General features: G+C 48.7%; 1 protein-coding gene across 6 annotated transcripts in view; it reads right to left on the bottom strand.

Moving 5' to 3' along the window:
* Positions 1-324: 324 nt before the first annotated feature.
* SGSM1 (small G protein signaling modulator 1) overlaps positions 325-27,498 on the bottom strand; it is a 98,811-nt gene continuing 71,637 nt past the window's right edge. For all 6 annotated transcript variants that reach the window (XM_075898859.2, XM_075898863.2, XM_075898860.2 and 3 more), the window contains 11 exons: positions 27,154-27,299; positions 26,169-26,297; positions 24,923-25,105; positions 21,654-21,725; positions 17,620-18,225; positions 17,270-17,394; positions 14,379-14,461; positions 13,855-13,964; positions 13,432-13,528; positions 11,384-11,551; positions 325-10,853 (listed from right to left, as the gene is read on the bottom strand). In XM_075898859.2, the coding sequence (XP_075754974.2) occupies positions 10,765-10,853; positions 11,384-11,551; positions 13,432-13,528; positions 13,855-13,964; positions 14,379-14,461; positions 17,270-17,394; positions 17,620-18,225; positions 21,654-21,725; positions 24,923-25,105; positions 26,169-26,297; positions 27,154-27,299 (1,808 nt within the window). In that variant the 3' untranslated portion in view covers positions 325-10,764. The remainder of the gene's footprint in view (positions 10,854-11,383; positions 11,552-13,431; positions 13,529-13,854; positions 13,965-14,378; positions 14,462-17,269; positions 17,395-17,619; positions 18,226-21,653; positions 21,726-24,922; positions 25,106-26,168; positions 26,298-27,153; positions 27,300-27,498) is intronic.

Raw genomic sequence — 27,498 nt, 5'->3', positions numbered from 1 at the left:
GTTTTGAAAAAAAGGCACTCACTTGAAGCATTGATTTTTTTTAAGTAACAAAACCCACAGTGTACATTTGACCCATGAAAAGCTTTCTTGTCAATGGGAGTTTTGAGTACCTACTGAGATTTTGATTCTTCACTTCTTTGATCTTACATCATCATTTATAGCCATAAACAGTAAGTCTGCATCCTATGTGTAAAACATATTCCATTTGATAACACATGCTTAAGTGTAACTGATGGCAAAAAGGAGTAAAGAATCAGGCTAAAAGAGATACAACACTTTCTACAACTCCTTTTCTAGTGTCTCTAGTCAGTAAAAGCACAGCGATAAACAACAGACAGAATTTTATTGATTTGAAAATACATTTAACCATAGAGAATATAGTTTTAGTTTGTCTTTCTCAATAACAGTAAGGAACATTTTACAAAGAAAACCCAAAAGCATGAGTAAAATATAAAACGGATATTATATACCACAGTGTGAAAGTGAAATATGCTCAGACAGACTTTAGCAGCACTTCTACAACGTTATAATAAAAGCTACAATGCTCATTATTCTCATACAGAGTGTATTCCAGAGACCAAAATGGCATCCTATGGGTAAAAGCAGCAATTAACTGTAGGGCAACATGAGGTTTAACACCATTTCCTACAGTACATTCCTAATCCTGTTAAATTTAATTCTTTTTCCAACACATCCTTGTGATAAGTTTACCATTAATTTCCTGGATGTATAAGACGTCTGTGCTCTAGGGTTTCCCACTGTACTTAGCAAAAACTAAAGTTAGAATTATAAGGTTTAGAATGAGACAGGTGCCACTCATGAGTCCATAGTGAAGGCAGAGTTGCATTTTGTATATAAAGCAGGGATGCAACTTCTTTTTATGAAAAATACAGATTATTCTCCCCAAATTCTCCACACTTAGATAAAAATGATTTTTCTGAGAATTTACACGTAAATCTATTAATTAGTTTTAAGAGAAAAATAATTTTTGTAAAACTATGTCCCTTTAAGAAATGTAGTATCCAGTGTCAGACCTTTTTATTTAACCTCAGTTATTTTGGTATGGAAACAACACAGACTTCAAATCTGTCATATGGTTAAAGCTTACTGAGAAATTGTGCATAGGTTAACATTTGAAGATTTTTATTTATGTTTCAGATAAATGGTCATTCTTAGCTATTGCTGAAAGTCCCTCCTTCTGCAGGAGCTGGAGATAAAGTTCTATTATAGAGCCTTCCCATGAAAAATTGCCCTCTTTTGAAATAGCTACTACTCTCTATTGTTCTTAATGGGAGTAGGGTCACTTGTTGCCCTTAGCAAAGATGTCCACTTCCTCCATTCAAGCAAGCTCTTCCTGGCACAGACAGAACCACTGTCTAAACTCTGGGAGCAACGTGCCTTCATGGTTATTGGAAAAAATGGGAGATGATGGCCATTTCGAAAGCAGGCAATTTTATGAGCTTTTCTAAACAATTTTATGTGCCAACTGCTGCTAAAGGAGACACTATAAGTTATGAAAAGTAGCAGAAAAAATTACCATTAATCCTAATGATTTCATTTTAAAACCAGTCCATTGCATTAGATCTACCCAATAGAAAGGGCATGGGGGTGGTGAACCAGGGTGAAATGTGGAGGACAGGCAGTAGACAGACACTAGGGTATAAACTCTGGTTGCTTCGTACTGATTTGGCAATGCAGAATGGTTGTAAATGCAGCTTAATGAGCCAGTAAGAGTCTGGCTACTTAGTCCTGCTTCCAAGTCCTATAACACAGTTAGAACCTACTGGGAAGCCTGGCCCTGAAAATAAAAATAAAGGCTGATACTTTGTACCCTTAAGTCTTGAGCAATTTCATGCAGTAACATTCTCTTTGGGCTTCTCAGTTAGTGTTCAGGTATAATTTTTTAGTATTTTTTTAAAGGAAATAATTGACAAAAACTAGAGTGCACACATCACTAATTTAGAGTAAAATAAAGTACAAGAAGGCTGTGAATATTTAAAACACAAGCATTATAAACCCAGGAAATTCAGAATTAAGATTAATCTTGAAAGTAATCCAAATATGCTGAGTTACAGAAATGCATAATTAAGGCACCCAAACAATCTTAACTCTTCCCTCAGTGACAAACACACACAAAAATCTAATACATCTTTAAAAGTCTTTAATCTGGGACTGAAAAACTAAAAAAAATTTGAATCATTAACTTGCATGGTATAACTGCAGGGCAGAGTTAAGGTGGTTTGTAGACAGAAGAAGCAAAATTCAAAGGAATAAAAATGGAAAGGTATTTGAGAGAGGTATAATACTAGGAAAATACCATCTTGGCCTCTGATGATAGGACAGTAATCAATTGTCTTAACTTGAAGCAAATGAGGTTTAGGTTGGACAGTAGGAAAAACTTCCTGTCAAGATAGTTAAACACTGGAATAAATTGCCTAAGGAGGTTGCCAAAGCTCCATCCCTGGGGATATTTAAGAGCAGGTTGGACAGACACCTGTCAGGGATGATCTAGATGGTGCTTGGTCCTGCTGTGAGGTCAGGGCACTGGACTCAATGACCTCTTAAGGTCCCTTTCAGTTCTAGTGTTCTATGATTCTATTACCTTTATCTCCTGCAGAGTTTTAATTATTCCTTCTAGCAATATTTATCACATTTCTAAATTGATGGAAAACATACACTTCATAAATAACAAATTATGTACTTCCGCTATCTACACGTGCTCAAGAAATATGGGAAACATTACTAAAACTGCGGGTATCAGCTAAGATTCCAAAGCAGATAGATAAATCAAAAGGGTGCCATATTTTCAATACTTTTATCAAATGTAAAAAAAATCTCTCCCTTTTATTTCTCTATAAAACTGGTTCAGACAATCACTGGCTGAACAAAACAAAGCAGCAACTTACACTGCATATTTTCAAGTCACTTAATTTTTTAAAGATAAAATGGTAATTCATTTGTGTGAGAAGGGTCATGGAACGAGCACTCTGTACTCTTTATAGACTATCGCTAAAGTAACTCCCAACTGAGTGAAATCACTTGATTGACAGAATAAGTGGGGACAGAAAAGAAAGTCGAGATTTCTGTCACCTGAGAGTTAAAATTAGTCATAAGAAACACACTTAAGTAGGAGTAAAATTCACCCATGGCCTTGGCTCATGAAGACTTACATACCTCTGAAGAGGGACTTACATGGATTGTGCCTGTCCTCTGCTAAGACGTGAATTTTACCCAAACAGAACAGATAAGATTATGCTGTCTACATTATAGCATCAGGAACAACTGCTTCCCTTGAGATGGCTTTTAAACCATCAGTAAAAGTTATCATTAACACTAATGCTGGCTGGACTGCAGCAAAAGCAAAGTTCTATATGCTAACAGGCTGCAAAAAAATAAAAGGCTCTGAGTGAAAGTAAAGGTATACCTACACTGCCCACACTGTAGCACAATGGACAGTGTAGTCACTCTTCATCACCAAGGGAGAGCTCTCTCAAAAACACCCCAAACGTGGGGTTACCACTGTAGAGCACAACTCCCATTGATAAAATGCTGCCTATATTGGCAGTTTTCAGTGCTAAAACTTTTATTGCTCAGCGATGTGCTTTTCCCCACCCTGAACAACTAAAGTTTTAATGCTGCAAATGGCAGTATAGACACAACCTTCGATGCAATCTTGGTCTTTGTCAAGAAAAGTCAATCCGTATGAGAACTGTTTATGGAAAGGCCATCTAGTCTCAACACAGGTAAAAAGGAAATAAGTTTTCTATGTAAAGCACATTGAGGAACAAAGACCACTTCTAAAATGCTCACTTTATTAATGCTGAAGAAGATGGATATCGAGAGTTGTCACATCTGCAGAAAGCTCAAATGCAGGCAAAGAATCCATTAACAATCCCTTAGGAAAGGAGTAGAGTTGTGGTTTGTTTTGGACATTAAGTAGAATGTATACAAAGCAACCTGATCTCAGAGCTACAAAAACCTTCCCCTTCCTATATAAGCTCTGGGTCTTTAAAGGTGGAAATTGCATCCATATGGAGTTGCAGAAAGAAAATATATTCACTTGGTTCATCTAATTTGCTCCATATCACAATAATTGTCTGACCCATTCCCCTGCCAAAGGCTCTATCTTTTGGTGCGTCTACACAGCACTCTAAACTCAAAATAAGATGTGCTACACAAATTGCATATTGTATTTCGAATCTATTTTGAAATAGTTGATTTTGAAATTTGATGTGTCGAAAGAAAGAAAGAAAGAAAGAAAGAAAGAAAGAAAGAAAGAAAGAAAGAAAGAAAGAAAGAAAGAAAGAAAGAAAGAAAGAAAAGTGATATGTTTCAGAGACAGTTGGGAATCTGATGGCATTTTAAAGACTAACAATTCTATTTTGCCATAAGCTTTCATGAGCTACACTCACTTCATCAGATGGATGGAGTGAAAGACAAAGGAAACAGTAGAGATACAGAGATGGGAGTGTTACATCAGAGCTAAGTCAATCAGGGTGGATGTGGGTAAGAATGTAAGAATATCTAAAGTGGAAAATTATTTATGATAATGAGTCAGCCATTCCCAATTCGAATTCAGACCCATTTTGATGGAATCAAATTTGCATATGAATTTCAGCCCAGCAGTTTCAAGTTGCTGCCAATTTTTGAGGGGTTTTTTTTTTTTTTTTTTGCTTGAGGATTGCAGCTTTCAAGTCTGTAATTGTACGTCCAGGAGTTGCAGAACGAAAATATTAATCTGGCTCATCTAATATGCCCCATATCACAATAATCATCTAACATATTCATGCCAAAGGCTCTATCTTAGGCTACATCTAGACTACAAGCCTCTTTCAAAAGAAAGCATCTAGACTACAAGCAGATTTTTCAAAAAAGCAAGCCGCTTTTTCTAGACGTTCTCTTTCAAAAAAGCACAATTTGCATTCAATAGCACCTTTTTTCGAAAGCGTACTTTCAAAAACAGGCATATTCCACATAAAATTAGGTTTACCATGATCAAAAAAACTGCCGCATTCTTTCGATTTACTTTCAAAAGAACGTGGCTGCAGTCTAGACGCAGGTGAAGTTTTTTCAAAAAAAGGCTACTTAAAAAAACCCAAACAAACCTGCAGTCTAGATACACCATTAGTGTCAAAAGGCACTTTGTCTGCTTGCAAGTCCATAGCAAAGAAAGAAAGAAATGTTCTCATGCTAGTTTTTGTATGTTACCATTTTGAGGTCTGATTTGCATCCATTTATTCGGCTGCATATAGTCTCGTCCAATACGCATGGCAGAGGGGCATTGCTGGCACATGTTGGCTTAGATCACATTAGAAGATGTGCAGATGAATGAGCCTTAGGTAGTATCGCTGATGTAGGTAGGCCTTGGGATTGTGTCACTAGGGTGGATGTGTAGACAGAGCTGGCAACAGGGTTTGTTGTAGGGATTGGTTCCTGGGTGAGTGTTTCTGTGATGGGGTGCATGGTTGCTGGTGTGTGTTAGGTTCGGGGGCTGTCTGTAAGTGAGAATTGACCTGCCTTCCAATGTCTAGCTGTGAAAGTGCTGAGCTGGAATTCATATGCAAATTTGACACCATAAGAAAGAGTGTGAATAGGGAATGGGAATGGCTCACTCATTACCATAAGGAATTTCCCTTTTTTTATTCACATCCAACCTGATGGAAGTAGCTCTGATGTAACACTCCCATCTCTGCATCTCTATTTGTCTCCTTTGTCTTTCACTTCACCCATCTGATGAAGTGAGTTGCAGCTCACGAAAGCTTATGCCATAATAAAATTGTTGTCTCTCTAATTGATATGGCACTGTTTTCCCACAAAATGCAGGGTGATTCTTAAGTTTTAGGGCCTTTATGGCACAGGGGCACACTCAGACAGAAAGGAAAGGACTCAGGAGAGGGAAAAAGTTTAACAGCTAGACAAGCAAAATCTTCTTCTTGCAACTCTGAGCAGCTTTTGACTGGCCCTGACCCCAAGTCTTTCAGTATGTGCTTGTTTTCCACTTGTCTTACCACATCCTTATCCGTTCAACCCACAATCAAGCTCCTTCCCAATGGCCACCCTCTTAACTCGTTCTGTTTAAATTACCAGAAGGAAACCACTCAGTGTACGAACTAGATGTCTCATACACAAGGCTTACGGAATGCTCATCAATTTCAATAGGAACTGATACTCTATACGTGGAACACAATACAAGCTTGATTTAAAAGGTGGCCCCCATTTACCTTCAACTCATACATACAGTGCATGCTAGTGAAGATACACATTACCACAAAAATTATGTGGATACAAGTGGGTACTAAGGGTATATCTACACTGTTGACCTGGGTATGTACTGAGGCAGCTAACCAATGCTGTCATGGCTTTCCTGCTATTGGCACCTGAGCTAGTTAGATTAAAGCTATCTCCGGTCTGTCTATAGACAGGGCAATTATCCCATTCATTGCTGTGTGGATTTTATCCAGTTGGAGCCCTAGACACACCAACCCCCATGTATATTACTTGAGAGTCCTGTGAGGTCAGTTCCCATTTATTACAATAGAACCCCTATTTATATCTAATTAGTGATCAAGGAGTTCAGAAAATTTAACATCTCACACTGAAAATGGTACGGTGCTCATGTTGCAGTATGGTTCTCAGCACCACTTACTTCTTGTCCTCTGAGCTGCCAAAAAGCGATTCCTGATGCACTGAGCCATTAGACTATGTAGTGACAGCAACTCAGTTTTCAGCCACTAAAATGTGATTTTTTTCGCTCGTCACATAAAGGGCTGTGTAATGCTGTTTGTAAGACTAGTGTTCACACACATCATGGTTCTACAGTATTTAAACCACTGATGGATGGGAGTGGACATCACAGTCACGTTATTCTAATTCAAGGGTGGCAGTAATTTTTAATGGGGGGGCACTCCAAGAATTGAGTAAGTGGTTTAGGGCCACACTCTTCCATGATATTAATGGAGCGGGTACAGTGTCTAGGATGGAGAAGGGAGCTTGGGGTGTGGGACTGAGGTGTGGGATCTCTGAGGGAGTTTGGGTGGAGGAGGGGACTGTGACCTAGGACAGCAAACTGGGGTGTAGGATGGGGTGCAGAGTCTGGGAGGGGAGTGTGACCTGGGATAGAAGGGTGGGGGGTCGTGTTGTGACCTAGGACAGAGGATTGGGATTCAGGGTCTGGGAGGAGTATGGGAGCAAGAGAGGATTCTGGCCTGGGGCAGGAGTGCAGGAGGTGTTGCAGGGTCTGCAAGGGCATTGTAACCTGGGGCAGGAATGAAGGCGGGCCTGCAGGGATTTGGGTTGTGACCAGGAACAGCAGATTGGGGTGCAAGGTCTGGAAGGGAGTTGTGACCTGAGGAGGGGTGTAGTATCTGGGAAGTGGTCTGGGGGCTGTAGCAAGGCTGCAGAAAGTTTGGATTACATGGGGTAGGGATGCAGGAGTAGGGACAGAGGGTTGGGGGAAGGAGAGGCTCAGATGCCAGAGGCTTACTCTGGCTGGGAGACACTTACCTGGGCAGCTTCCAGCCAGCAGCCCAGCAGGTTCCTTAGCCAGGGTCCCTGCCTTCCATGCCCCTGCACTGCTCACATCTACACTACCATAATAACGAAATAATGTTGAGCTGGAGGACTTCTTACTCCGGCTCATAGTAACCCTCATTTCATGAGGAGTAAGAGAAGCCGGGGGAAGAGAGCTTTTCCTTCGACTTCCTGCTATGTAGACAGCGCCAAAAGCCAAATTAAGCTATTTCGACTTCAGCTGCACAATTGATGTAGTTGAAGTTGTGTAGCTTAATTTGACTTTAGCCCTGCTGTGTAGATGTACCCAAAGTGAGAGGAGACTGTATCCCTCTAAGTTTTTCATTATTTTCCTGGAGACTAGCCTGGGATCCGTTTAACGTTCAAACTCTCTGAGCTAAATGGATACAGGGTTTCTTTAACTACAGACTAATATATTACATTCTTGGGGGAGTGTAATTTGCTGCAACAAAACACACTAGGCCCTGATCCTGCAATCACTTCTACCCAGGCTGACCCCAGTGCCTATGCAGAGTCCCACAGAAATCAGTGGGGTGAAAAGAGCCACCTGTGGTGATTCCATTGAAGGATGAGGGATAAAATAATCATTTCTGTTTCTGTTCCACAGTTTTTAATCAGAGCGAAACCAAACAAAGCTGAGATTAAATGGTTTCTTAATGTGCACTGAGCTTTCTGTTGATGTAAACTGAGCAATTCTCACAGTACAAGGAAAGTGACAGATTGGCACATCATTGAGTAGGTGCTATAGAGAACCACACAATTCTTAGAAGTAAAGATTCCTTTTTTTTTCCTCAAAAAAAATATCCCACTTAAATCACATTTTTTCTCTATACTGTATATATAGACACAATTTCCCAGTAAACATTTACAAGATATGTTTGCAACATTGAAAAGATATATCTCCATTTGCATAAAGATTCACACTCACTGAATTCAGTATACAAGGACACACAGTAATGTACAGTCAATAGAATAAATAAATACTTTTTTGTTAGAAGTTGTTCAAAAACACTGCTATTGATGGGCCCAAAGACACACTCACATAATACAGATAGCAGATATTTGTGCAGGGTTCTCAGCTATCTGTTTAAAAAAAAAAAGCCTGAAATCTAGGGTCATCAGAGTTGTTGCTTGATAAAATACTACTATTAATGCCTACCTAACGGTTATTATTCCTTAGCTTTGCTATGAGAAGGTGTCACTTTGACCCCTTCCCATTTAGAACAAGGTTACTCAGATTATTTATCCATTCTAACATCTGAAAAGCGACATGGTCTAGAATCAGGAACAGGTCGCCAGAGCAGGCGTGAGGTTTGCACTCTGCTTGAGGACAAGAGGAGAGATTCATATTTGAATCTGAAGGTTAAAAGCCCAGCTTCTTCGGTTTCAGATGCTAGTGCAAACTGTTTTCTCCAGTAAATGAAGCTCTTTTTGTAGTGAAATATGGCAGATTGGCTCTACCCTGGGCAGGAAATTGCTTCAAAGGATTTCCTACCTCATATGGGTGAAGCACAAATAGCCTGCAAAATGAATAATTAGAGAAGACAGATTTCCTCTGCTTTCCCCTGGCCCTGTATTCTTCTCCAGCCAAAGAGGTCAGCAGGCACTGCCTTTCCCTGGTTTGTAATTACAGACTCTGCATCCCCATAGTTCTGAAAGATGAACTGCTTTGTGCACATGGCTGCACCCTGACTCACTGTATTGTGCAAGTGGATTCTGGAGCACGCACTGTTTTCTTCTGGACTTCTTCTGCAAGCAACATCTGAGACACACCACACATAAACACAAACACCATCAGTACAAAGGAGGCTTCTGCAGGAGGAGGGACAGCGGGGTCCCTTTCCCCAGCTGGTGAACACCACTCCCTCAGTGCAGGGGGCTCTGGCCTGGCCCTGCTCAGGGAGCTGAGCGAAGGAAGAGAGAACACATTGATCACACATTGTATGGCTGGCAAACAGATTTTTGCAGTACAATGAGAGAAAGTCCCCTTGAAAGAGCTACAGCAAAGCATTTTCCCAGCTGCTAGAAGCAATCCTGTACTGGCTTATCCAGGGTAATGACCTTCCTGGGCATGTAGGAACTAAGCCACTAACACCCACCTTTTCTCTCTCTGACTTTTTTTTTACCTGAGTTGAAAAATAATCCCAAACTCTTGGCCGCACTAACCTCACCAATTACACAGCAGCTCAGCTCTCCCGCTGCACATGGGCAGGCCAAGGGGCTACAGGCCACAGGTCTAGTGGTCCAAAAGACCATCCCACTGCAGGGGAGCTGCCCTGGAATTGCCCAGAGCAGAGGACACTAAGCTTGGTGTGTTCTCCACATGGGCTGGATCCAAGCCCACTGATGACCACTTGGAGCCTTTCCATTGACACCAATGGACTGAGGATTGGGCCCCACAAGCACAAGAGACCCCGCTGGGGACAAAACCCTGAATTTGCAAAACAGCTCAAGGCCGGATTTTCCAAGTGCTCAGGACCCACAACTGGAACCAGACTTGTCAGTACAGCTCAGCTCTGATTTTGGCACCTAACTACATGGCATCCGCTGGTTGCAGCTCCACATGCTCTGGCCACAGGCTGAGGAGCAAACTGTAGTAAAGCCTGGGGAAGGGAAGGAAAACAAAAACCCAGAGTAGGAAGAGGGTCTGTCAGATCAGAGTATCTCCTCTGAAGGCACAGCCGCACTCTTCTCCCACACAGCAGAATACTGAGACCCACCTGGTTCTTACTAGCTTGAGAGGGGTGCAGCCTGGCTTTCCTGTCGCAGGGGAAGCTGCTTCCTGGGAGGTGCAGACCCCAGGGCCAGCAGAAGTGCAGCCAGCCTGTAGCCCAGCAGCCTTGAGAAAGCTTTGTCTGGAAAGTGCTCTTGCTCAAGATGGAAACCATAGCAGCAGGACTACCCTCAAAGCAAAGCAAGGCAGGGAAACATCTGCTCAGGGCTGGCTTCCAAAGTCAAAAGGTTTGAAAAAAGAAATAAAATGAAGGTTTACGGATCTTTGGTCAATCACTGAAAACGAATGCTGAGTGGAGAACTAAACCAGAGGATCCTTCCCCTAATGCCCAAGCCCAACAGCGTAAGAGCAGATATGAGGGTACTTTCACCTTAGGGAGCAGCATGTGTCGAACTACCAAGATTTTTTGTCACAGTTATGGCACTTTAAGGAGATGGGGCAGGAAGTATTGGACGGGAGTTCATGACGTCTCGCCGAACACTTCTCCCTTCCCAGGCCTTTCATTTATTCTCAATCAGCGTCTGCACTTTGTACACCAGGTCCCGGGCCAGCTTCAGGAGCTGTTTAGTGTTGTGCCGCTCAGCCATTTCTGGAACATGGAAAGAAACAGAATTAACAAACAATGGCCAAATAGCTTCCAGTCCTGAGAGAGGCAGGAGCCCACCAATGGTCTGCATCTCTCTCCCCAGGCCATGTTTGGGGAAGGAGAGAAAGCTGTTCAGCGCAGTTGTGGGCCTCTAATCTTGGCTGTGTCCAGAAGCTCCTCATTAAATACTGATGAGAATCATCATTAGCTAAAGAATCCTTGTAGAGACCAGTCCCCACAAGGGGATGTAACCATACACGTAGTGGAGAATCTGCGGCATGGAGCAGTGAAGCCACTGCCCTGAAGCCCCAGAGGGAAGCGGAATCCGGAGTCAGGATTAGAACTGACAAAGCGCTGGCTCACACCTCTGTGCTCAAGACATCAGCCTGGCGCCCTCTTGTGAGCGATACTGTCCCATTCTGTTTCAACATACACTGGTTATCAGGTGAGACTAACACTACCAAACCACGAATACTGGCTGACAAAGGCTGAGTGATTGCCAGTGGCTCTGCCCAACAAAATTCAGGACATACCATTGAAGAACTTGATGATATCTGTAAAATCCATGTTATTTTCCAAAATGATGTCCCGGTACATTTCCACCAAGGCCAGGGCTATGAAGAGGACATAGTGTGAAGAGGAGACGCGTGCAGCTGCCCAGATAGTCTCCCAGACAGAGAAAACATCATCATATACCAATTCTGTAACAGAGAGAACAACAGCGGCTATGCTAGGGCATCATTTGGGATGGGTTCAGGACTTAGAATGGGTCTATGGAGAATGCCCAGCAACAATGGAGGGTCCCTTCTCTGGAAGGTTTTAAAGGGGAATTGGATTCAGACTCAGGGTTAACTTATATGGAAAGTTGTTCTCATCAATGGAAAGTAATCAGACTCCTGCTAGGAAGTAAGGACTAAAATGTAGCCGACTCGGATCTCCCACCAGTATAATAAGGGGAAACCTTACTAGCTGTTGGAGTTAGATGGGTGGATGTGGCAGAACATTCAGTCCCGGTGCAAAAGATTTAAAGGAGAAAAGCAGAACAAGCACCAACATTAGGATTTAGCATCCAGCCAAATTCAAATTAGAAATATGGCAGCATTTTTTTAACACTGCGGGTGATTAACTGCTGTAACAAGCTCTCAAGAGAAGTAGCAGGTTTTCCATCTCTTGATGTCTTCCAACCTACACTGGCTGCCCTCCTGAAAGCTGCTTTTTCCAAACACAAGTTATAGGGCTCAATACAGAGATAACTTGTGAAATTCTCTGCCCTGTGTTATCCAGGAGGTCAGACGAGATGATCTAATGGTCCTATCCGGCCTTAAAGTATGTGACTCTATACATTATTCCACTTTCCTGTGCCCAGATATTTGTTATCCACATTATGGCCTCTACATCTAATATACATTATTTTCCTATTATTGCTGCTCCAACATGAGAATACTGGGAAGTAGCATTCTGTGAAGGAATTACTCTCAAGTAAGGGATGGCCCCACCGCAGCTATCCGCAAGCTTAGTGTTAGCACTGCTCACATAACTCGCTCACTAGCAATCTGACATTCCAAACCCACAGCCTGCCTACTCTGGAAATCTCCCACTGGGCTGGCTTTTGATGCCACTTTGTGTTGTGACTTACGGGGACTAGGATGAAGCCAGATTATTATCTCTTCCACGTGGGAGGGAGGATGTCCGAGGGGTGAGAGGGGAGGCCATTAGATGAGAATGTCAGAGAGAGCCACAGCTGCAACTTATTTTTTAAAAAGAAGAATGAATTGTTGTTCCCCTAGGTTGAAAAGCTTTGAGACCGGGGGTGTTTTGCAAATATCAACCCTGTAATGACATCTACTAATGTCACTCTGGCTTCATCATTACAAAGCCACTGAAATTAGACCCTGCTCTTCCTCCAAATGGATGGAGAGCTAGCCATGCCATATGTCAGTGGTATGCCACCACCACTGAACCGTGGCCCAGCTGCTCCTCCATCCATCCATCGGGTGGCTGGGCCAAATGGTGCAGCAAGCCGCAAGATGGGGAGTCTGTGCAATGGAGTGCAGAGCAGCCACTGAGAGCTTGACTCCTGGCAGCTTATATGCTAGATGGGTCGGAGAGAGGGGAGACTCCCCAGACGAGCCTCCTGTGGGGCACAAGCAAAGACTGGGAGAGGATCCCTGAATTTGTTCCTTTCCTTGCCCCCAGGAATATCTGAATCGATGTCAGGCTATGTCTATACTGTGCCCATTTTGCGCAAAAAACCATGCAAATGAGGCAAAACATAATTTGCATAATTAATTAGGCTCCATTTTTGCGCAAGAGGCTTTTGCACAAAAAGAAGCCATCTACATGGCTAAAATCCCCCTCTTGCGCTCTTGTGCAAAAGCCTCTTGCACAAAAACGGAGCCTCATTAATTATGCAAATGAGGCACAGCAATATTCCACACTTCGCCTCATTTGCATATTTTTTGCACAAAATGAGGGCAGTGTAGACATAGCCCCCGTTTTTAAGATACAGGCACCCTGGGACATTCCTGTTGTGCTGAGTTCAGTAGAGGTCTTGAGGCCATGGCTGGCTCACACCACTCACCTCGCTTGAAGTCCAGGAGAAACCATCGATAACAGAAGTAGAAATGGGTGTAGTCCCCATTCTGGTGCATCAGCTCAAAGAGTTCAGAGTCTAAGATCTGTCCAAGAAAAGCAAAGGGAACCCAGGAACCAGTTAGTGCACAAGAGGCACCAGCTACTCCTCCCATCCAGCCTTTTGGCCCTGCCCTCTGCCCTGCCCATGCTCCATCAAGCTCCTCTGTAGCTGTAACACTCCCTCCTGTATGGGGTTCCCCACAGGTGCCTCCAGTGCCCTCCCCAAACACCAAGGGAGCTGCCTCCAGAACCCAGGATTCCCCCACACCCTCCACCTACGAGCCCTTCAACACAGCAGCTGAATGAAAAAAACCTTCCTTTGGCCGGCCTGAGAAGCCATTGCCCTCCCGCCATGAGCCCAGCCCAGTACCTGGATCAGTGATCGCATGTTAGCGAAGTGGGTGTCCATGGCCCCCCCATGTGGGAAATTCTGGTTCATCCTTTTCATGAGCTCAGTGAAGCAGCTGAAAGCGAGCGCCTCTGCATGGGACCAGAGAGAGACACACACACACACACTCTCACAGAGTGCACAGCCACCTTAGCATGGTGTCAGTACGTACACATCGGCAACACGCACACACAACTGAAAGTAATTGTTGAGTCTCGGCAGCAGAGAGCCAGGGTGCAACGGAGCACGGAGACAGAGCCTCTTCCCCACCCAGAGGGTCTCTCCAGGCCCTGCTGGAGGCTGTGTAGAGGAAGTGTAACCTGTGCTCGTGCAGTCCCTGTTGGAAGCCTGCAGCAGCATGGGCACAGGGCACCCTGGCAGAGCCAGGCATGCCTGGACCTGGCAGATCTGTGGGAGTGGTGGAGTCAGCAAGCTCTCACCCCACCTCCCCTTTCAAACACTCAGCTGCACGCACCTGCTGGAGCTGCAGGGACATGCTCACTCACCATCGTCCAGGATGACCAGGAGAGGTGCCAGCAGGTCGCACATTCCCTGCACGTAGCCAATCTCAATGTGCTGCCAGATGTAGCTGGGGAGACAGTGGGGAAGACAGGCTGTGAACTCACCACGAGAGGCAGCTCATTAGGAGGGCAGCCCACCCTCCTCTGGGCAGCATGCAGAGTGCCTGCCTGTAGCCCACCTGCCCCTTCCGATTCCATGGACCCAAAGTCTGAAGCCAAAGGGCTCAGGTCCTTAGCGCCGTGTGCTGTCGTCATGCCCCCCAGGCGTGGATGGCAGTGCCTGGCATCCGGCAGGGGACACAGACCCCATGGATCCCCACCAACATCAATGGTGAACAAGGGCCAAGTAAAACTGAGTGAAGATGTGGCTCTGGGGGAAGGGGACAAGGCTTAGCTCTAGGTCCCCAGTGCACATTGCCTTTAGAAAGGACCTGCCAGCACAGCGATCATTGGTGGCCATGCACTGCAACATCCTTCTAGAAGGGCAGCACGCGGAGCAGCAGCTGGGGTCCTGCATGTGTCTGACAGAGATACAGTTGGTGCAAGATTAGCGGAGACATCTGCATCTTCCTTTCTCCCTAGGGAAGGTGCAGCAGGGGGCGCTCTCTGAGAACACGTTTCACTGCCACACTCTACCCTGCACCCGTTTGCTCCTCGACATGGCCCGGCCACCTTCCCTCAGAGATGGACTGGCAGGGCTCCTTTCAGAGCCCAGCAGTGCTGCTTGCTGCTCGAGCTTGCCTTTCCGTGCAGGAGGGCCATGGAGATCATCATGGAGACAGGAGAGCTGCCTTCTCTTCCCCCTGCTAATTCCACTCTCAGTTTGTTCACTCATTCCAGCAGCTCAGCTAGCCTATAAACGATTCACTGCCCTTCAGCGCTGAGCCATGAAGGGGCATGTTAGCAATTAGATTCGTGGTGCACATCCCAAGTCAATACCACACAATAACGACTCAGCCAGGACCAGCTCAGGAGCAAGTGAAATCAGAATCACACAGTGCCAGGGCAATGTGCGAACAGCAAAGATTTAACACCTTGTTTGTTAAAGGGAAAAAAAGACACATGCCCTGCCCTCCAGTCCCTTCTCTGACCCACTAGACAGCTCATCTGTGCAGACAACTTGCTGCTACTTGCTTCTCCCTCCCTGGATCAAGAGCTCCTGGCGAGCAATTATAGTTTGGCAAAGATCACATGCCATATTTGGCAATAAATCAAAATTCACTACAGAAGGCCACAAAAGCCTATTCGTGGCGTAAAAACATCATTACTTAACAATCCTGTCAGTCTTTTCTGTTAGCTTTCCAGCCGCCTGCTGCACCGGAGGTTTCATCTCAGCCAAAATCTTCCAGGCCTGCCTGTGAGATTCAGTGGCAGCACTAATGAAATGATTTCTTTTCCTCATATTGCTGAGCCATGTATTATTAACGGCCTGGGTCTGCTGTGCTGCAGCTGTTTGTGGGCTGTGATAGGCTCTACAATGACCTCCTCAGGAGATGACTAACCAACAGAAGAAATCCACCCAGGTATTTGTCATTCCAGGTACTCCTACAGCCCTCGCCACCTGCTGTAAGAAGCACAAGTAACGAACGTCTGGCATTTTCACTCCTCATTAGCATTTGGATTCTGCAGGGTGAATCATTAAAATTCTACATAGCCAGACAACTGAGTGGACTGAACTCTGTTCCGCAATGGGAGGCTGGATGTGGTGAAACAGTGTCTGCTGCTGTCCTGGGTGACCTTGTTAGCATGTAAGAGCAGAACCCACCTGCTCTGAGCTACACACAAGCCAGCAGGTCCATGTGGGGTTTCAGCAGGGCTGGAACAGTCCTCTCTCTGCCCACAGCTGGCTGCCAGCCGGGTGCCGCTCCCAGGCACTCGTTAACTAGTTAGCCAGTAAATATCATTCAGGAAGGGTTAGGGATGTTAAATTTCGATTAATTAACTAATCGAATAGTCGATGGGATTTCCATCGACTATTCGATTATTCAATAAGAACTTCTGTGTTTGCCTTTGAAATGTACCAAAGTCCCCAGCAGGGGGTCTTGTGCTTTTCAAAGTGGAAGCGCTGCATGGAGTCTGGGGTCAGCAAGGGACTCAGAGTCCTGCACTGGCCCCAGGCTCCATGCTGTGCTTCCTCTTTGAAAGGCACAAGTGTCCCTGCGGGTGACTTTGGTACATTTCAAAGCTGGCACGAGCCTGGGGCCAAAGGGGAGTTCTGCTTTGAAAGGCCCAAGAGCCCCAGCACTGGCCCAGGGCTCCATGCGGCATTCCAACTTTGAAATGAACAGGAGTCCCCAGCTGGAACTCTTGAATATTTCAAAGTTGGCTGCCGCTGCGCCCCTGCCCCCTCCCACAGAGCTGGAGCTAGGGGGAACTGGCTTTTAAGCAGGCTCACTCCAGCATCCCCCTCCTCATCCACCCACCCCGTTGATACCTCTTTGTGATAGAGGCAGCAAGTGGGGGGAAGCGACTAGTCGACTAGAGTGTCGACTAGCTGATAAGTTTTGCCTACTGGTTAGTTGACTAGTTGATTAGCCGCTTACATCCCTAGTAAGGGTAATGCTTATCAGGTAACTGTCAATCTGAGGTGCCAGAGAGGAGCTGACGGTCATTGCCATCAATGGCTATTGCGGGTGGGGTCTCAGAGGCTAGTTTCTTGTAGCCACCAATCCTGTCTTAATACTCTGATCGCAAGCTGCCTGAGGACATGGGAGCCTTCTAGGTGGGAGACACAATAAAACAGAAAACAAATGGGTTTGGAGCACCACTGAAGCCACCCCCCATGGCCTGGGGTTTCCTGTCACATGCACCCCACTTATGAATGGGCCACATGCGAGAGACTCAGCTCCTGCCCCGACTCCCCCACCAAGCAGTACCTGCACATGACGTTGCGGAGCTTCTCCAGGTTGGCAGGTGTGAAGTACCAGTAATTCCGGTCACACCGCTGCACGTCCTTCTCAATGCGATGCAGGTTCACGGTGTACATGTCTAGGAGCTCTGGCTACAGAAGCAGGGATGGAAATAATACAGATATAACCCCACTCTTACCCCCTCAAAGGAATGCAGCAAGGTCAAATGAATCCCTGGGCCCTGCACTCCAGGTGGGAAGGCATTCCCATCACGCATGCAACTGCAGAACCAACGGGGCGAGTTGCACAGAGCAACCAGCAAATTGCATTCGCAAAGGGGTCCCAGCCCGAGATGGAAATTCCTAAGTAATACTCACAGAGTAGGTGACCCCCGTTGAGGAGACAGGAGAGACTTGATTGTTAGCCAAGTCAGCCACAACCAGGGAATCCAGCTGTGGGTACAAGCTCTCCATCTCTGGTTCCTCCGACAGATTGTCTTCACTCCCCACCAAGCTGCGCTTTTCAGCTTCACCGCCAGCCCAGCTCCCATCCACCAGAGAACAGCTCCCCACTTCATTGTCTGCTGCAATCCCCGCCGTGCTCTCGCCAACTGGAATAAAGACTTCTAAGCTTCCATTGATGGGACATTCACTTTCTAGGGTGTCCTGACCCTGCAGCTCCTCTTCTGTCAGCCCACCCTCTGACACTGTGTTGGCTGAGCTTGGTGGTTTCTGGGTCTCTGCCCCACTGGCTCTTTCTTGGTGGCCGGCCACCATTTTGCTGCATTCAGCTGCATTATCTTCAGTGCTGAAGCTGTGCTCTGAATAGCCTGACGTGCTGGAGAAATACTGGGAGGAGGGATGGCCCGAGTCAGGGGAACATGTGCCATTGGCAGCAGCCCCATTCAGGATTTTGTGTTGTTTGCCGTTTTCAAGTTGGGCATCCACCTCGGTCTGCTCCACCTCATCAACCGATTCAAACACCTGCGCAAACAATGAGCAGAAAGCCCCCTTAGCCTGGCCAAAAACCCTTTGCATTCACTAACCATCTCTAACTCTGGCTGGCAATGCAATCCCTGGGTTCCCTACTGAGTGAAGTTGCATGAAGCTCTGCTCTGAAAAGTGACACCCTCCTACTCAGTCACTGTGCTACCTGCATACGTTCAAAGGCACCAATGAGCAGCTTTCACTGCTTGCAACTCCTGGAAGTTCTGCAGCACCAAAGCCACTCAAGAGAGAGCTGGGTCCTAGTTTGATTTGCGCATCATCAAATCAGTGATGCACCTGCAACCCCACAAACAACAGACATTGGGGCAGGACAGATGTGGCCGAAGGCAGAGTCTTTACAGCACATGACAATGAAGCAGCTAGAAAGACTCCAGCATGCCTCACAGACGCAGTCAGGCCTCCTTTGGCTTATGAGTAAGACATGGATCCAAACTCAGGCACCACGTTAAGACCTACTCCAGCTAAAGACAGAGCCCTGAGCTGAGCAAGGGTCACTCCGTAGAGAAGAGCCAACCCATCTTGATTCTGGCTCTGGCTATCCTTTGGGGATGCTCCAATACACTGCCTAGGATGAGCTGAATTTTAATTTGTATGTTGCTGAACTGCAGGGGTCTTCCATGGAGATGGCTAGGTCAGAAAACAAAAACATCCTCATTATCATATCCACAGAAGTCCCCAGCTTCAAACATACAGTCTTACTCAGTCTAGCCAGAGGCAGGTTCTGGTTCTTTACAGAAAAAGTGACCACAGTCTACACAGTATTTTAATGCAGAAAGGCATGAGCAGGGTTGTAATTTAGGTACACAAATGGCTGCTCTCATATGAATCAACTAAAGCAGTGGTCTGCAACCTTTTCACACCCAAGATCACTTTTTAAATGACAGAACAATCCAAGATCTACCACCCGCCCCTTCTTTGAAGCCCCGCTCCGCCCTCTCTATTCACCTCCTCTCCATCACTTGCTATCCCCAACCCTTATACTGCTGCTTTTTCCCCAATTCTTCTGTAGGAAGAGGTTTTTCCAACATTTGGCCTGTCTAGACTGGACCAAATGTCAGAAAACCTCCTTCTTTTGGAAGCCCCCTTATTCCTTGTGGAAAGAGGAATATAGGGGTGACCGAAAGATCATGTTTGCTCTTCCACTAAAAGAAGTGGAAGAATAAACACATCCCTGGATGCAGAAGAGTTTTTCTGGGGTATCTCCGGAATCCTGAAAAACTCCTGCAGTCTAGCCATACCCTCGCTGAGTTGAAACAGGATGTGTAGGTTCTGGGGTGGGAATCAGGGATTTGGGAGTGGGAAGGGGTGGGAGGTGCAAGCTCTGGGAGGAAATCTGGATGCAGGAGAAGGTGGATAAGGGGATACTGGCTTGGGGCGAGGGTGCCAGGCCAGGCAGTGTTGGGGTCAGATGTAGGGATAGGGTACTAAGCAAGCCACAGACTTCTGGATGTGAGGGTTCAGGAATTTGGGTTGGGGTATGTGAGGGGCTCAGGGCAGGGGGTTCCAGTGTATGATAGGCTCAGATGTAGGATCTGGGGGAAAGGGGAGTGCAGGAGTGCTATGATGCTGTGGCCAGATGGGGGCTTGGCCCCAATTTGGGATTTGTTGGCTAGGCTTCATTTTTAAATTAAATATTGTGTCAAACAAAAAGTTTCTGCATTGTCCTTATTTCTGAGAAGGGCAGCGAACCTGTCTTGAGTCAGGGGTCACTGACCCAAGAAAAGTCAGTTAGGGCCACACAAGTGAGATGCAAAAAAACCCTCCTCCACCCCCCCCCAAAGCTACACTAATGTGGCCCCACCTGTGTTGGTGGGAACAGGGGACATAGTACCAGGGAAGGGAGCTAGTGGGTGCTTTGGCAGGGGACAGGGTGCCAGTGGAGACAGAGTTCTGTAGCTTGGGACAGGGGAGTGGGGACAGAGTTCTGTAGCTGGGGACAGGGGAGTGGGGACAGAGTTCTGTAGCTTGGGACAGGGGAGTGGGGACAGAGTTCTGTAGCTTGGGACAGGGGAGTGGGGACAGAGTTCTGTAGCTTGGGACAGGGGTGTGGGGACAGAGTTCTGTGGCTGGGGACAGGGGAGTGGGGACAGAGTTCTGTAGCTTGGGACAGGGGAGTGGGGACAGAGTTCTGTAGCTTGGGACAGGGGAGTGGGGACAGAGTTCTGTAGCTTGGGACAGGGGTGTGGGGACAGAGTTCTGTGGCTGGGGACAGGGGAGTGGGGACAGAGTTCTGTAGCTTGGGACAGGGGAGTGGGGACAGAGTTCTGTAGCTTGGGACAGGGGTGTGGGGACAGAGTTCTGTGGCTGGGGACAGGGGAGTGGGGACAGAGTTCTGTAGCTTGGGACAGGGGTGTGGGGACAGAGTTCTGTGGCTGGGGACAGGGGAGTGGGGACAGAGTTCTGTAGCTTGGGACAGGGGTGTGGGGACAGAGTTCTGTGGCTGGGGACAGGGGAGTGGGGACAGAGTTCTGTAGCTGGGGACAGGGGAGTGGGCAGTGGGGAGAGGGAATGGGAGAATGGGGATGGGGAGGCAGTGGAGGCAGAGGGTCCCCTGCATCTGCCCCCTCCCAAGACTCTCCACCACCTCACGGGAAGCCAGAGCATGCCTCCTCCCGGTGCAAACTCACTCCCCCCACCCTCCCGCACACCTGCCCCGGGGCCGACTCCCCCAGCGCAGTGAAACCCCACGCGCATGCGTGCGTGCCTGCCCCATGGCTGGCTGGTTCTCCAGTCCTCCTCCTCCCGATCTCCCCTGCCCCCTTGCTCCCCCGGCACAAGGAAACCCCGCACACGCCTGCCCCAGGGCCTCCCCCTCCCCCCCCGGTGCAGAGAAACCCTGTGCGCGCACCTGCCCAGGGGCTGACTCACCCCTCCTGTGCAGTGCAGGGAACCAATGCTCCCTCCCGCACTACACCCGGCAGAGCAGCTAGTGCTATTTCCAGAATCGCTGGAAGTGGCGCTAAGCTGTGGGACTTCTGTCCATCCCCAGGAAACCGACACTACCTCCATTTTCACTTGAGGTAGGTAATGAGGCTTCTCGGGGGTGGGAGGGAAATGGGGGAGCTCGCAATCGACCAGTTGATCGTGATCGACCTGTTGGTGACCACGGAGCTGAAGGCACCAAAGCTGGGAGCTAATGAGGTCAGCACATGCACAGCATTTGCAGAAAATGGAGCAAATCTTTCCTAGAACCCAGGCAGGACTCCTGGATGGCAAGTCATATAAAGCAGTGCCCTATCTTAATTTGTGCAGCCTTCAGAGTGGCATACAGGCTGCAGTGGGGTGAGTCCAACTGATTTTGGACACCCCTAAGACAAGTGCATCAACCCAAATGCAGGAGTCACACTGAGGGGCGGCAGCTGCTGAACAGGCACCAGCCTGCCCTACCAAGCTCTGCGCGTTACCTGTGTGCTGGAGCTGGAGTCACTCTGCAGCCGAGTATGGCCTTGTTGGCCAGAGCTGCAGCTTTGGGAAGACTGCAAAAGAGAGGAGAGGAATGGTCAGTGGAAGAGGCAACACACGGGCTTGTTCTACCACCCCACCTGGAACACCGGGGGAAGCAACACAGCAGTGATATTGGAAGCACGCACCTCTGGATCAGGCAGGGGAAACTGACAAAGCCTCGCATTTCAACTGGGGAAATAAGAGATTCATGGGAGCATGGGACTTGTCCTATGGCTTGGGTGATTTGTCCCTGCCTCTAGCAGGGACCAAAGCAGTGGTTTTCAAACTGTTTTTCTCATGACCCAGTTGAAGAAAATTGTTGATGCCTGTGAGTAGTGTTCCCTCCAAGATTCTCCATCCGTGAGTAGAGTGAGTTTTGTCTTGTGCACTAATAGCGAGGTCATGGGTGCATGTTCGGATGTGTGCCCCCATGGCACCTGCCAATGGCGCTGCCTCCCAAGAGACTCTCCCAGGTAGCGTCCCCCTACCATGTAGCCCCAGCTGTCCCCAGGCTTCAAGGGCAGCTCCATCTCCCTACCACCATTCAGCCTTAGCCGCCTGAGCAGCCCTGACCCCCCTGCCACGTGGCCCCAGGTAGGGTGCTGCCTGCCACGCAGCCTGCAGCTCCAGATTCTGAAGTGCCAGAATCTATCAGTCCCTATCCTGAGTCAGCAGTGAGCTGAGTCCCCACATCTTAGTTTGCATGGGTAACGAAGCCACAGGCCATAACCAACGCTCCAGGCTTTGTGAAGCACCGTGATTGCAGAGAGACTCTGGAGACAGGCCGGCTAAGGAAGTGACAGCCGCATGTTCTGACTCCACGCTCTGTCTCGCTGTTACGGATCCATAATGAGCCACGCGATGCACGGTGCTTGCTGCTTCTCTGCTCCTGGTCACTGACCTCCATGGCTAAACAAAGGCTCTGGGGCGCATGGTAGCCCTGCTCCTCATCCCTCCAGAACTCACACCGTTACATGTCTTGGGACCAAGGTGCCATGTCGCTCCTGCCAAACTGACACCTGCACTCAGAGTGACACTTATTGATACATAAAGCTGCCATGAAGTAAAGACAAGAGCGTTCAGAGACAGACGAGGAGCAGGGATTTGCAGCCTGTGCCCACGCTGGGACTGAGTTTGTTGGCCGGGTCTCCAGTGAGGAGATTGCTTTCTCCATCATCAGGGAGACACTTTGCAACCACAGATTTCAGATTTAAGGAAGGGCAGGGGTGACCCTCTACACTTCTTGGATCTGTCACAGCCCCGTGCAGGAACAGGCAGATGGGAAGGGTAAAACTAAACCACACACGGGAGGCACCAATGAGACAGGAATGATTCACTGATGTGAAGTAAATGCCATATTCTCAGCCCACTCATGCCTAGCTCAGTGTGAGAGATGTGTCACCTCAGATCCTGCAAGCAATAAACGGTATTTGTGCACTGCCTGCATCTCTCCTACACCCTACCCACAGCTACCTCCAGCTCTATCCGACAGACTCACCAACCAACACACGCACACACACACGTACACGTGTGCCCTCTTTCAGTAGGGAGACAGTGGAGCACAGATGCAGCTCAGATGGGCGGACCCAGGCGGTCTTTTTTGGCCTTCCTGGACATGGTTTTTGCTTGCAGTGGATGAGGTCAGAAGGCGTGGCTGATCACTTGTTCTGTGGCACAGAAAATTCTCCCCTCGGCACTGCAGTGCCCTGGTCTGTAGCTGGCACCTTCCCAGTTCCCACTGTCCCTGTATGGATGCCCTGCTCAGAGAACAAAGCTGGACCAATAGCTCTCGCATGCATCTGTGTTCAGTCCTCCAATGGACTCTCCTCCAGTCCCTGGTGCTTGTTCCCTAGATGTACGTGCCTTGCCACATGTGATCCTGTGACATCAAGTCTCTCTCCGCTTGGTCCATAGCTAAACCCAACAGCTTCCCTCCCACCTGCCTGCTCCCGCTGGACCAGTTTGCATCCCAGGACCCCAGCAGGGCTGAGGCAGAACAGGAACAGGGATCTGAGTGCAGACATCATGTCTTCAAAAGCCTGTCAGCTATTTCCATAGTGTCTGAGCCTGGCAGAACCCTCCTCCCCCGCCACCCTCGGGCCTGACTCTCCTCCCTCTTACACCAGTTCAACATGGTTTCTGCTCCACTGAAGTTATCTCACTGTGAGCGAGAGGGGCATCTGGCTCTCTCCCCATCTGTGCACCCCAGGAACATCTGTGTAAGGAGGCTCTGAACGGGAACAGTGCTGGGGGGGGGGGATGGCTTGTTCAAGGCCACATGCTACCGAGGCTGGGGTGGTGTTTTCCCAGAAGAATGCTGGGCTCCCTTCCCCGTTAATTGCCGTTCCCTTGTCACACGGACACCCTGCTTGCGAGTGGGAAGTGGCTCCTCGGGGTGGTGTTTAATGTTCCCACGTGCTGGGGGGAGGAGCCTTGAGCGGCTTTGGTTTCATGTTGGGAAGAGGAGCCCTTTGATGCTGAGCCCGGCTTTGCAGCCACCAACGCCTTGGAGCAGAAGGCTCATGCCTGAGTACATCTGAGTGAGACTGAGCATGTGCGTGGCCGTGCATCTCTGTACTTATGGGCACGCTGCAGTCTACACTGATCAGCCTGTAACCCAGAAGGGCACTGTTCTGCCACCCCACCTTTCACACAACTGCCCCAGACAAGCCCATTCAGTCACAGCCTCTCCATCTCTGGGCAGGGGTGGTGAACTTCCAATGCACATCGCTGTGCCCTTCACATGCTGCAATGGCTCAAGTGGCAGATGCTCCACTACCAGCACCCCCTGGTCGCCCAATTCCTTTTCCAGATGCCAGTTAATCCAGACACAACACCCTGGAGCACGATCTTGTGTAATCTAGCCCAGAGGGTAGCTGGCAGGCGTGACTGCAGTTCCAGGGGTTATGTGTGGGGATTGCAGAGGCTGGAGCTCCCCAGGGAAAGGAAGAGGTGGGAGAAGACAAGGTTCTGCAGGAAGGCCGCAGGTAGGACAGGCCCAAGGGGACAGAGACATTACAGAGCACACAGCAGCGTCTCTGTCTAGCTGGGAAGTGAAACAGTCATTGTGTGAGCAATGTCTGCAGAGGAGCAGAAATGGGGAGAGGCAGAGAGGAAGGGAAGGAAAGAGAAAGGCAAATGGGCCAGCAGTAAAATGCTAGGGAAAAGGAGCCTTCTTCCTGGGCTGGGCAGTTGGGCCCCATCCTTGACAGGCCCCCAACCCCCTCACCTCATTGCTGACTGTCGAATCTCGGTGCATCATCCGCTGAATGTGGGAGTCTAGGCTCACCCCAGAAGAGCACTTGGCCAGAGCTGCAGCGTGGGATTCCTTCTCCCTTTGCCGAACGATGGCCTCGCAGCCCAGCCACTCCGCCACGATCTGTTCGTAGCAGGCCCGGATCTGGTCATCGACCTGCAGCATTCAGGGACAACACCGACCGGGACAGTCCGTGAAAGAGGCAACCCACCCCAAGCATGCTCCCCACACCCCGAACACGCTTCATACCCACGCTGAGCACCAGGCCTCAAGACCTTCTGCTGTCTGGTCTGAGCTCCTGGACAGCCCAAGGCAGAGAACCTCATCCGGACAGGCGCCACCTCTTGCAGAAACAATGAGCCAGCTTCTTCCCTGCCCAAAAAGCTGTCAAAGGGTTGAGCAAAGTGTTCTTTGCAGGGGATCAGCCTCCAGCCAGACAGCAGCATCTCAATCCCTTGCTCAATGGGCACTCAGACCTTTCCTCAGGCACCACTGAGCCCCAGCCAGCACATGCCTCTTTGCTGGTCCCAGCCCTGCTCTGAGCCTGCTGTCTTCTCGGCCCCTCCTTTCCCACCCTGGAACAGCCACCGGTGCAAAACGTCAGCCACTGCGGACCGAGCACAAAAACCGCAGCTCTACCAGCTGCCTTCCTCCCCAGGCTTTCAAGCCACCCGTCCCTGCTAGGGATGTAAGCAACTAGTCAACTAACCAATAAGCAGAAACCTATCAGATAGTTGACTAGTGATGTGACTAGTTGCTTCCTGCCCTCCCTTGCTGCCTCTATCAGAGCGAGGCAGAAAGGGGGGAGAACAGGAGCCAGTGCTGTGGGGAGCCAGCTTAAAAGCTGGTTCCCTCACCACCATCTCCGTGGGAGGCAGGGGAGGTAGAGGTACAATGGGAAATGGCACGAGCGGGGACTGAAGCAGGGGACTGCTGCGATTCTGCTTTTGAAATGTACCAGAGCCCCACCAGGACTACTGTAGGTTTCAAAGGCTAAGGCACACAGGGATTGTGGGTCCAGTGCCCCGCTGTGGGTTTCCGCTTTTGAATTGAAGCAAGAGCCTGACAGGGCTCTTGCTACAGTTCAAAGGCAGAAGCCTCCTTGTTGACTAATCGAATAGTCGATGGAAATCCCATTGACTATTTGATTAGTTAACTAATCTAAATTTAACATCCCTAGTCCCTGCCCTGGCAGCAGCCCAGCTGGCAGGATACTGACCTCTCGCCTCTCCACTGTCGTCATCCCAAAGTGGTAGTGGCCCAGGAGGAACGGCCAGACAGCTTTCCTGATCTCATGCTGGATCCCACCAAAGTAGATAAGCCGTAGCAACTCCTGCTCCTCGTAACTCTGCCGGGAGAGCTCAGTTACTGGAAGACTGTGGACAGACTAGTTGAAAACTCTCTCTGGAGCACCGCATTCCCCCAGCATGCACTCCTTTTGGGTCCCAGTTCCGCCCCCCAAATCCTGAACTATAATGCTCAGCTTGAAACAAAACAGAGGCCTCCGAAGCTAGGGGCCTCCCTGGAGAACACTGGGCTGGAAGGGCCTTAGTTAAGCCGTGCAGGGTCCCTGTGCTCCAGCACCAAGGTGAGACACAGAAGGGAAAGGATCTGGCCCAGGTGAGATGGGGTCATTCTCACGCCTCTGCACCGCCAACAATGCAGCTCCAGTTCTACAGCCCAGGGCAGAGTTCCCACCCACAGCCACCACGTCACTCCACCCTGCGGTGGCTCGACCACCCAGCAAAGGCACCTAGTCCATGGGGGCTCTGGAGCACACACTGGCAAAAATTAGCAGGTGTGGAGAATCCACCAGCAGTTAACTCCCTCCACCCCCAGCACCTCTCGCCCACCGGCAGCCCTGCTGAACAACTCCTCCTCCCTCCCTCCCAGTGCCTCCTGCTCGCTGTGAACCGCTGTTTTGCAGCATTCAGGACACTCCAGGAAGGGGAGGGGAGAATGGGGATGTGGTATGCTCAGGGGAGGAGGTAGAGAAGAGGCAGGGTGGGGGCAGAATTTGGGGGAAGGGTGGAGTGGAGCTGGGGCCTAGGAAGGAGAAGGGATTCAGCACCCTGGCTAGAGGGGAAGTCGATGCCTGGCCCTGTTCACACTAGCTACCATGGAGAAGCTTTGTGTTTTGAGGAAGCAGCACTAGTTCTTGCCTAGGCCTCCGTTGACCAGTCGAACTAGAATGCTGGACCTACCGTGCTGTCCTGCAGGTATTTTTGCCACGTCTCTGCAGTCAGGCCAGAGCTGGCATTCCCTGGCAGGTTGGGAGACACAATGCTGTGGTTAACCAACGCCGAGAGGTGAGTTCGTACAGTGGAGAGATGACGGCAGTATGCCAGCCCTGTCGGGAAGAGGCAAGGATCCATTCAGAACCAGAAGAACACAGGCAGAAGCGCGGAATGCCAATGAGTACATGCACCCTGTGTCACTGGGGAATTGCTCTCCAGTGCAGATTTTCCAGGGTTTTTTCCCTGAGTCACAAACAAGGGCTCTTCCCCCTGTGGGAGACTGGTCCACAGCCCAATATATTTCACCAGGGC

This window comes from Pelodiscus sinensis, chromosome Z, assembly GCF_052426305.1.
Source record: "Pelodiscus sinensis isolate ZL-2025 chromosome Z, ASM5242630v1, whole genome shotgun sequence".
In the NCBI taxonomy this organism is placed as follows: Eukaryota; Metazoa; Chordata; order Testudines; family Trionychidae; genus Pelodiscus; species Pelodiscus sinensis.
This window is presented reverse-complemented; position numbering and strand designations above follow the sequence as displayed.